At 36.0% G+C, this 11,338-nt stretch overlaps 1 protein-coding gene across 2 annotated transcripts; it reads right to left on the bottom strand.

The window, feature by feature from the left end:
• Window positions 1–720: 720 nt before the first annotated feature.
• On the bottom strand, window positions 721–7,651 carry LOC104448829 (tRNA (adenine(58)-N(1))-methyltransferase non-catalytic subunit trm6). Of its 2 annotated transcripts, none has more exons than XM_010062741.3 (13): window positions 7,375–7,651; window positions 7,125–7,252; window positions 6,337–6,457; window positions 5,792–5,873; window positions 5,624–5,694; window positions 4,861–4,902; window positions 4,280–4,404; window positions 3,328–3,421; window positions 2,340–2,436; window positions 2,109–2,266; window positions 1,924–2,029; window positions 1,414–1,500; window positions 721–1,226 (listed from the first exon to the last, which is right to left on the bottom strand). In XM_010062741.3, the coding sequence occupies exons 1-13, from the start codon at window positions 7,497–7,499 to the stop codon at window positions 1,131–1,133; spliced, it is 1,332 nt and encodes a 443-aa protein (XP_010061043.2). In that variant the 5' UTR covers window positions 7,500–7,651; the 3' UTR covers window positions 721–1,130. The 2 variants fall into 2 exon arrangements, with proteins under 2 accessions (XP_010061043.2, XP_039170293.1); XM_039314359.1 differs by lacking the exon at window positions 7,375–7,651 and adding an exon at window positions 6,678–6,810 and having other exon boundaries at window positions 6,337–6,453.
• Window positions 7,652–11,338: the final 3,687 nt, after the last annotated feature.

The following is an 11,338-nucleotide window of genomic DNA, read 5'->3' on the forward strand; positions in this document are numbered from 1 at the left end:
CTTTGTGTAGATTGCTAAAAATAGCAAATGACAGTTGAAATTTCTGAAATTTTTTGTCAAGCTAGATTGCAAATGTAATCGATATTTTTCCATGAAGACACTGATATCAGATTCCAATTGCACGATTTTGTAAAATTTGCAGAACAAATGAAGTTCAATCGAAAAAACAGTTTTACAAAACTAGACACGGATAATTTACGGATGGTTGGACTAATTAAATCACTTTCAAATTTCATGAAAATTTTATATGTTGTAAATCTAGATGTTTTAAGTAGACTTCATGAGGCGCCGATTTAAAAATCCAAACACAGAAATTTCTAAAAAATCATAAAGCAGTAGACGTCGATAAGAATAGAACATTCAAAACAGAGCCCACTTGATTTCCATATTTAAGGATGATATTACGAAACAAGCTTAACCTTGTTAATGAAGTCCGATCTAAGCTTATAATATATCAAATCGAAGCTCAGTAAGCGTACTTCGAAAGTCTAGAACATGTTTTTGTGAAAAAAAAAAAAAAAATCATCCATAATCCCATATCAGGTCGCATTAGAAAAATGAATCAGATTGTTCCATTGAGCCCGCGTTAGTCGTGTATGTTTGTGAGAGAAATAATACAAGATTTCATGAAAGTAAATTGATGCACTTTTTACATGGACGCACTTCCATTCATAAAAACGAAAAATATAGAATCAGACCCAATGCAATCGCGGAACTTGCTTCCCAGGAAATAACATCATATATTACCACATTCACCATCCATACACAACACAAAAGAAAGGCAAAACTATGTCATACAATTTTAGGGTCATGGGCGGAAACGTGTTATGAACTCGAGTTAAATAAGAAAGCACGATTGATGGCATGACTCCTGTTGAGAAACTTCACGGTCACTAGCTGATACATCTTATGAGCTTTGAGTTAACAAGAATGCTCCACACAAGTGGGTGACAAAACTTATGTCAATCGTTGGCTGAAACATCTTATGAACTTAGGAGTTAAATAAGAATATGAAACACAAATGGATGGAATGAAATTTTGCGGTCACAGGCTGGCACCTCTTATGAACTTTGGTTGACCAAAGAATATGGAAGCACACAAAGATGTAACGCGACCAAGTTCCATCCTTTCTATGTGCTTTCTGGATTACAAATCTTAACCCCACTTAAGATGTACCCACCAAATGCACTCATCTGCATGCATGGATGAGTTCTTGAAGGAAGAACCTGCATATCACGAAGAAACAAAGGGAAATGAAAAGGGAAGTCAAAATCATATCAGAAGTCAGATTGAGCATTTAAAGAAGCATCCTGTACACCTACGAAAGAATGTAATTTTAAGGAGCTGAATCTGTGCAAATGAGTCGCCACATCTAGTGAAGACAAAAATTGTTCGTTAAAGATTTGGAGAAACCTGATATTCGCGCAGCCAAGGTTCTGATATTTGCAAACCAACTGCCATCTTTTCAATCTGCAGATTGTGCATGCAGGTTGCCAGAGGCTGCACTTGGACAAATGAAGCAAGAAGTTACTAAAATTATCACACCCCAAATGTATCGATTCAACAAAAAGAGGTGGAAAGAAGTTTGATGTGCGAAAACAATAGAGCTTATTGAAAATGGATGCTGTAGATACGCATCTCCATTAAGAAACTGCATTAAATCACAAAATCATTCCAGCTCAACTTGATCATCTAGGGAATCTTATTCCCTGTACGTAGCTTGCATAACACCTTCTACTTGAATATGCTTAACTTAAGAGAGCAAACTAAATAATATGATGAAATGCTACCCCGCTCGCCATTGGAATGACACCAACAAAGAACAAAAAAAATTCAGCAGAAAAAAGTCAAGAAAAAATTAACGACTAATTCTGTCCAATACCTCATCACAATGATTAGAGAGAAAAAATTGGAAACACAAACCTGGACATATTGGTGATAAATTGCAAAGGGAGCTGAATGTGATAGATGGGGCATGAGATCTTTCACTGTGTTCCAAGTATCCAGTTCAGGAGCTGCAACAATCAGACTGCAGATTGGATTTAGATTACTAAATTCCCTTCATCATTTGTCTGTGATAAAAGAGCACGTGGCAAGAGTCATGCTACCTAGAAAAACCATTTGCTTTCCACAAGTCAATGGTTTCTTGGGATGCTTTATCTCCTGCTTTAGGGATTTTGCATTTGCTTATTTCATTTTGAGATGGTGGAGCAATTTCTTCCATGACAGCTGGTTCTGTAAGTGTCTCATGAGAACACATTTGCTCCTGAACAGATGGAATCCTGATCAATAGGTGACTGACAACAGAGCGAAATTTCATGAGGAAGACAGACACCTACATCTGATGCATTTGCAGTGACGGAGACATCATGACCCATTTGCTCAGATGGATCATTTTGAACTGAACATAAATCACTGAGAGACGTCCTCACAATTCTGATTAAAGAAAAGAAAAAAACGTAAGCAGTGAGTGCACAGAAACAGTATAAGGTTAGAATATACAATAGCAATTATCTAATGACTGGCATTCATATATTCCAGGAGTGAAGAAGAGAGCTGTTTAGTTTCATTGATTAGGCTAAATGAGAAGATTCTGCAAAACATGTCCCAATTAAGAAAAGTAATACAGCTTGTTTTAACAAGTACAAAACCGTTGTCACTAAAAAATGGTCCAAGTCAAGATGTAGTGAATAGGGCCCATATACACTTGTTTAAATTAGATGACTTTAGTTATAAGAGGTCCTTGACATATTAAAGAAAAACTGTAGGTTAGTTTCACACTAGAGAACAATAACACAGCCTCTACAATTGAGCAGTTTTTGCTAACAATGCCTCCGGGAGAAAAGAGATAAAATAGACAACTTAAGCAACCTATCACAGCCCCAAAAGAAGTTCTTCAGCCTCCAAGTATAGTCTGCTCCACAGAGTGCAAACAGATAAAGGGTCTACTATTAAATGCAATCATGAGAATCCTTCTCCATAGATGAACATAGCGGAATCTGGTACCACACATCAAACCAGGTTATCATACAAATGGGACCTTCCTTTCATTCACACTGAATTTTTAGAAATTGTCTGTTCAATCACTCCTAATATAATTAGAAAATTTTGAAGAGATTGTCTTATTATTCATTGCGAATGATATCACCTTTCCTTCCTCACACTACTTGACTGATTGAAAGACATAACACATCGACATGGAATTTACAAAAATAAAATTTAGGTTTGGCAACAGCAATGATATAATTCTACAAATTTTCCAAACTCACTTCAATTAATAAAAGTTGCAGCCACAACTCCCGTAGTGCACAAGCTTCAAATGCATACCTTTTACAAATTTCATCACTGAAATTGAACATCCTCACTATGTCCATAGGATATGGGCTACTTTCAAGATACATATTGCATACATAACCTGAACCTGTTGAAAACACGAATATGGTAAAAAAAAAATCAAGATCATGCTTAAGTGACTAAAACAGTCATAAATTCACTAAAGTAAATGACATAGTGCCTACTCTTCATTTAGGCAATAGATGATCCATCTTGGTGAGTGTTCAAACAAATAATCAATGTTGAACTTTTTTCATCAAAAATGAAAAGTAACTAATGACAAATCACATACTAAGTGTTTGTCTAGAGTGACTTTTGACTATTCAAATCTTGCAGCTCACTCGAATTGACTTTTTTTCATCTTAAGCACATGAAACTTTCACTATATATGATAAGGATAACAATGCATGACTCATTCAAATTAAAAATATTTTGAATTAGTCCATTCTTATTTCATGTAGTTATTACTCTAGTTATTACTATAAAGGACTAATTAAAAATATTTGAATTAGTCTTTTCTTATCTCATGTAGTTATTACTATTCTAAAATTCAAAACGCTATCCTAGAGGTAAAGGATAAGCGGAACTCACACTCAAATTTAGATAAGAATGGACTAATTCAAATATTAATAACTACGTGAGATAAAATTGGACTAATTCAAAATATTTTTAATTTGAACGAGGCATGCATTGTTATTCTTAAGAATATATAAATATTGAAGTGTAGATTCACATAAGTTTTCTAATAACTTTAAAAATTTAAATAATAATTTTAAAATTTTAGCAGGAAATTAAAAAAAAAAGAAGAAGAAGTGATTTTTGCTTTTCATTTGTCCAAACAAATAAACTATTCTTTTGCTTTTGAATAATAGATGAACAAAGCATTGTCCCTAGTTACTTTAACAACTACATGCAATGATCAATGGTTTAGATTGAATGGACTAACCACCCATGCGCTCTGCTACAGCACCAGTGAGGAGACCACCAACCATATCCACCACAAGAATGTCAGAATTTGCAGCAACATTAGCCATGGAAAGCAGCAGAGACAATGTATCCACTCGCATGAACCTAAAGGCAGGAAGAAATCATCAAACGACTCTCTAATTGTCATTCTCAGCATTGATTACATGGGCATCGTTCAGCTTTATTCTTAGTGGTTAATTGTCCATGACTTCGATAGCTAAATCCAGCTATGTGTTGATATATGAAGCATAAGATATTTATTTTTACAGAAAAACCCCCATTTAATTATTCACACTTGTAGCTTTTTTTAATAGCTTTTTTTTAACATCCTAAAGCTATTCTGGTTTGGACCCTTCTTCTCGAATTGGAATTGGAAATGCCTTCATATGAGCGGGAAGCTTCCCATTTATACTCCCTAAACTAGGGTACTTGTATTCACCAATTCATAACTTACTGCGCACAAATGCACAGATTTGCCCTGCATGCCTAGATGAACACTCATACTACTCAATGAAATGACAATCACATAAGCCTGCAATGATGAAAGATTGCTGCTATTACCCTATTCTGGCTGGATACTTTGTGAAGTATGTCTCGCATATACTGAAAAGAGAAAAACAAGTCAGTGCGGAGTCAAATGAAGGAAGCAAGTAATCAATATGCAAGGGAAAAAAAGGTGGATAAACTCTTTCCAATATACAAACACAGAGATGCCTGCTAACTGTCTTTTGAAATACATCTAAGACACAGAAAGTGATTTGATCATGATATGATGAATGAATTCCCAGAGAGCACTAATTCTGGAAAAGTCTTATATATACATACTTTTACTATATGAAGAACCATGAACTTGTGTATGCAGCCCATGGTTCCTTTTTTGTTATCATTGCACTCTCTATCATATCAAGCAGAATAGTTGAATACTTCATAGCATTACAGCCAGTTCATCTAGAATGTTCTAAAAGTAGCATCATGCATCTAATTTGTTTGAAGATCGAAATTCAAATCTTTTATGAACAAAAAAAATTCTAAATTTATCATGCAGGACTTCTACTTCTCAAGTTTTGAACTTTTTAATCTGATAGGCCATCAACTTTCACAAAGCCACCATTTAGTGAAGGGAACTTCATAAAGCTTCCCCTTACAACCAAGAATGGAATAAACCAACACGTTAGCTACACACAGATGCCTTAAAACAACTTCCTAATTTTTGACAGATCTGTAAGAAGAGAAGAAAGAGAATGCAGCAACTGCTGCCAACTCAGATGAATAAAGTGCAAAAGAAGATAAACAAGACCACCAAACAACGAGTTCAAGAAGTAACCTCCGTGCCACAGGTCGCCTTAACAATACTCTAGGAGCATATTTCTTTTGCTTCTTCAATCTGTATTTTTCCTGAAGACAGAATGTGAATCAGCTTACCATTCAAGTTTGACATCTGATATTTTGCATATCATGAGGAAAAAAAACCACTTCAAGAGTAAGCAGTAACCTGTGAAAATGCTGTCTTCTTCTCAAATGTAGCACTATTTGCTATTAGAGCTTCAATAATTTTATCACCAGTCGCACCCTGTCTGCATCAGACTGGTAAGCTTTGGCAACATTTACACGACTATCATATCAGAGCGACTGCTATATCTTTTTGTGGAAAATTCTCATCTCTCAAATCGTCTTACTACTTAATGAAAGACCACCATATATTAGTCTTTCACCTCGCAGTGGCATGCCCCACAGGAATGATGGGTTTTTTAAGCAGAAACACATTACAGAGATAAATGACGAACATTAACTGGTAGCAGGCACACTGGCTGCATGTATACAATATACAAGACTTAGTGCCCATCCTCTGCAACTTCTCATGTACCAAAAAGTTTCCAGCTTTATTGCATGTATATGTTATTAGACTCATATCAGTCATTAACAGAGGCAAGCAGATTGATGATACACTGAGTTTTTTTCAGACATGGTAATTGTGTACCTATTCGGCAAAGGCTGTCCAATATTACCTCCAGTTAAAAAAGCAGTTTGATGTCTCACCTCCGTAATTCCTCTATATCCTCACCGGAAAGACTCTGAGCTTTGTTGTTGTCAACAAGTTCTCTATTATCCCGGTGCTCCTCTACCGGCTGATAATCACCATTTTCTTGGATGTTACTGACTAGACAAGTAACAAAGACGTCTTAACAAGGTGGACCAAAGTGAAAGCTCAGTGATGAATACGTCAGCAATGAAACGAAACCCAGTATTCATAGATACTTAAAGTCAAAGCATGCAACAAGCAGATGACAAGTATTTTGTTGTGTGCTGCTCAATCTAAATTGATGCTGCTACTGTTATTGGCCTCATAATTGCACTCTAAATTGAAAACATTATAACACCTTGAATGAAGAATCTTGTTCTGCTCGTCCTCCCTCCACAGTTGGTGCATTTTTCTTTTGTTTTGGCTTGTAGCCTGAATTTTAGTGTGACATACTGATGATTCAATGCTATAATGCCAGAGACCCCCTTACACTGCCAGAATACAGGAAAACATCACATGCATCACCGAGCTGGATTGGAAACTCATATCACAACTCAGAAAATAATTCTCAATAACTCCCAAACATTAACACTTCCAGTCTCCATTACTACTTCACAACGTGCATTTAGTTTCTTCTAACATGGCTCAATCCTTACGCGGTTTCCAATATAAGGACTTCATCGCACGTGCAACATGACTCAAATTGAACGCGTTCGCCAATGTACATCTTTTAATTATAAAGGACGATCTTTTTTTGGGCATTAGCACATCAAATAGTCGAAAGGAAGGTGGAAGCGAAAAAAACCTTCAGCCGATTCAAGAAGGCGAGACAGCTTCGACCCTTCGGCTCCATATTCGACTTGGAATAAAGAACCGAACGGACAGCCGATGAGCGGCCGCAAAGAGTAGTTCTTTTTCCCGATCTTCAAAGTCCTGCACAATCCCAAAACACCGAACACCACCACCAAACGCCGATTAACCACCGACCCAACTCCAGGCATTCGCATCGGAAGAGAAAAAACAAACAAAGCCGTTAAATTTCCGAAACCACGGACGAGTTCTCGGTGAGCCGAGAGAAGACCAGGCGGTCGCCGTCGTTGATGTCCAGCAAGACGCTGCACCCTTCCCAGGTGACCCTGCGGCTCTGGACCGAGTCGGCGCGGGACTGGTTCCCGGACATGTTCTTGCGCGGTTGGGAGGAAATTCTGGGGGTCGGGAGCTCGAAAGGGGAAAGCTTTCTCTTGCGGTTCTGCGGTGTCCGGACGAGGAGAGAGAGAGAGAGAGAGAGGGTCTGACGGCATTAAACCCCCACGAACTGGCTCTCGAGGGAGGGGTTTAAGGGGAATCCGAATGGGCCTCCTCAGTTCGTGTGACGTTCGGGGAGAAACGCCAGTTCGAGTTCGGGAGTTGTCGGGGCCGTACGACCGTCGGGAAAATAAACCGGGTTTTTCCGTTTCTTAGGCCCATGGTGAAACGTATCCTCGAATCTGGACCGAACTCGGCGGACGACCCTGCCGGTTCGACCGGTTGGACCGGGAACTGAGCAAGCTGAACCGCCGACACCCCCTTTTTGGTCGTATTAGATCGGACCAGTATTTCTCGGCTTCTCGGCAGTGAGCTGTCAAGTAATTGGATAAGATTCGGGGCTCCAAGCGGATCTGTTATTATTATCCAAAGCTACTTGGTGACCTTTTTTTTTCCTAGTGTTAATATCCTAAAAAACCTCAAATTGATACACATTTGATAATTTACTTAAAATTGGTACACTCGTAAAAAATTTACCCTTTATTGTCAAATTACTAAGTTAAATAACACATGACAGTTGATTAGTATATCAATTTGGGATTTTTCTCTCCGTTTATCACGATAATACAATTTTTGTGATTTTTTGTAATAATAATCTAATTTAATGGAGAGTATATTTATCACAAATATACCAATTTAGGTTTTTTTACTGTCAAATAAATTAGTTTGGAATATATTTATTACAAGTGTACCAATTTAGAGTTTTTTATGGTCAGTTAGAGTAAATTTATTACAAATGTACTAATTTGATATTTTTCATGGTTAAAAAATTAGTTTGGGGTGGGGTTTTTCAGTATATTAATCATTTTTTTATGCTAATGTGAGCAATGACAAAAAAAGAATACATTGGTCTTAAAACCATTATTTGTTGGGAAACCCAGTACTTGTTGAATTGGGTTTGAGGGTGTGGTAGGGCTATTTTCACATTATTTTGACTAAAATATATATTTTTAAGTGAATTGACCTAGCTACTTTAAGTGAACATATCTCTCTTTCTCTTCCCTCCATGCATTTCATTATCTCTCATACCACATTTAAGTAACTTCCTAAAAATATAATTACCTTATATCCGATTTAATAGTTGTTCCAGAACACAACATGTTAATTAGAATTGATAAGAAAATGTTTTTTTAATGACAGAACAATGTTTCAAAGTTGAAAAATAAATTTTCTCCATTAGATCATGAATACGTTGGTTTTTTTAACATATGATGTTGAGAATTTGAGTGGTTAAGACATAATTCATTTATGCTTTTATCTAAGCTTCGCATGATTTTGATGGATGGCCAAACCTAGTTACGCTCTTCATTTTTTTTTTCATTAAAAAAAAATGCTACTCTCTACATATATGTAATCATTTGGAATTATGGGATTGTGAACGATATTAGTAATTTTCTTCGTGGCAGAACAGTCTCTACACTTTGCTTTACTTTTTTTCTTTGTTTAGTCTTTATTGTTTAAACATTGGAAAAAACAAATAAAATAAATCCTAAATTGAGTTTCTAACTCAATGTACTTTCTATTGGTAGGTTTTTTGCCATTTTGAAGGAAGAAGTAAATTACTAAAAGTAATCAATTTCATGATAGGTAGGTTATAGATTTAAAACTTACCATATTGACCTTTGAATTGGCTTTAAATTGAATTGGCCAGCTCTTTTATTTCGTTTCACTTTATGAGGGAAAAGTGTAAAAAAAGTCTTAAATATTTTGTATTTGTGCTAATTTAGTCTTAAATATTTTATTGGTGTCAATTTAGTCCCAAACCTTTTGATTTTGTGCCAATTCGGTTTTTCAGCTAATTTTGACCAAATTTTGTTGACTAGGTACTGGTCGACTGACATAGCACGGCCAATGCTAACATATACAACTTTTAATAATATTATAATAATTTTATTTTCTTTATTTTCTTTTTTCCTTCTCCTCCTCCTTCCTCTCGCCGATCATTGGACGTTGGCAACTAGCCAAAGGCGATGGCTAATGACGTCGAGGTTGACCTCATCAGCCTCTAGTGAGCTTCCTTAGCCACTGGCGAGGGCGAGCCTTGCCTGCCTAGTGTAAGGTCGCCCTCACAACTTGGGTGGCCTCGAGCTAACCTCATTAGAGGCTAAGCGAGGCTCCACCTTGTCGGATTTGGCGAGGTCGGGCCTCACCCATGGCTGGCAAGGCTTGACCCTCACCAAATCTGGTGAGGGCAAGCCTCACCGCCTAGCGCAAGCAACCCTCTCCTGACCTCTAGCGAGGGCTTGAGCCTCCCTGGTGGCTGGTGAGGTGGAGGTTGACCTTAATGAGTGTTGCCTTTCTCGGCAACCCTCTTGAGGAAGGAAATGATTTAAAAAAAAAAAAGAAAAGGAAAAGGAAAAGGAAAAGAAAAAGGAAATGGAAAATAAAATGAAATCAAAATAAAAAATAATATCTAAATATTACTAAAATTTGTTCATGTTGGTGCAAATCGTGCTACGATAGTCAACCAGTGTTCAGTTAGCAAAATCCGGCCAAAATTAGCAAAAAATGATTGAATTGGAACCAAGCGAAAATGTTTGGGATTAAATCGACACAAATACAAAAGATTTAGGACTTTTTTTGACATTTTTCCATAAATACAATATGTAGATGTCAAACATATATATAATTATTTATGCTTGAGGATAATATCTCAAACATATTCAATTTCAACAAATATTTTCAATCTTAAAAAAAAAAAGAAAAAAGAGAGTAAAAGTATGTATTTGGGGTTAGGGGTAAAACAATTCAAAACCGATTTGGTATTAGGTTACCATGTAGAACTAGCCGATTTTGGTGTATAGAACCCAGAGTCAAACCTATTAAGACTGGTTCACTAATTGAATTGGCTCGGTTGCTCACCCCTAGAAGTTACTCTCTTCAAAAGGAAAATTTTTGAAACAAATTGAGATAAGTAAGTAGCAATCCCATATATTATAGCCTAAAAAAATTGTATCAATACATGCTTAATCAATATCGAAAGCTAATTTGGTCGGTTAACTTAAGAAGGGTTTGTTTTAACAAGAAAGATGTGCAAATAGTCTCACCTACAATATGTTATGTAAATTAATTGTTCTGTGTGTGTAGGGTGTTCTATATGTTGAAGAGGGTCGATCTTTTGTGCCTTTATCATTGTTTATATTCACTCAGGGATAATAGGAACAATTGTCAATAAACTTTGATTTTATGTGCAATATAGTTTTAATTTGTATAACGTGATCCATAAATTTTGGCCTAGCAAGTTAATGACATTTCTAGACTTTTAATTTTAATTTTTTTTATGTGGTCCTTATAATATTGGTGATTGTTGAATATTGTCCTTAGATTATATGAACATGTTTAAAAATTTAACAATCACATTGAACATAGGACTAAAGTTTAGGAATCGTATTTGAATAAATTAAAAATTCAAGGACGACATTGCATATTGAACTAAAATTCAAGATCACATTGAACATATTAAAAATTTGAGAATGACATTCTTTAGCTTTGACCAAATGAGTTAATGTTGTTTACTAAACTTTTAATTTGTTTAATATGATCTATGAATTATTGATAAATGTTCAGTTTAATCCCTAAATTATATGAAAATATTTAAGACTCCAGCACAATATTGCATTGAATCAAAGTTCAAAGATCATATTGAATAAATTGAAAGTTTAGGGATGAAAATGCACATTGAACCAAAGCTCAATGTCTACATTGTACAACTTA

Source organism: Eucalyptus grandis, chromosome 6 (genome assembly GCF_016545825.1).
Source record: "Eucalyptus grandis isolate ANBG69807.140 chromosome 6, ASM1654582v1, whole genome shotgun sequence".
NCBI lineage: Eukaryota > Viridiplantae > Streptophyta > Magnoliopsida > Myrtales > Myrtaceae > Eucalyptus > Eucalyptus grandis.

What these genes read in the sequence shown, in the direction of transcription:
- LOC104448829 (XM_010062741.3), bottom strand. Translation starts at nt 7,499, where the DNA reads ATGTCCGGGAACCAGTCCCGCGCCGACTCGGTCCAGAGCCGCAGGGTC. An exon ending in TGTAGCAGAGCGCATGGGTG is followed by an intron (nt 3,422 to 4,279) that starts GTTAGTCCATTC and finishes TGTTTTCAACAG; the next exon opens with GTTCAGGTTATGTATGCAAT. An exon ending in TTTATCACCAATATGTCCAG is followed by an intron (nt 1,501 to 1,923) that starts GTTTGTGTTTCC and finishes GTCCAAGTGCAG; the next exon opens with CCTCTGGCAACCTGCATGCA.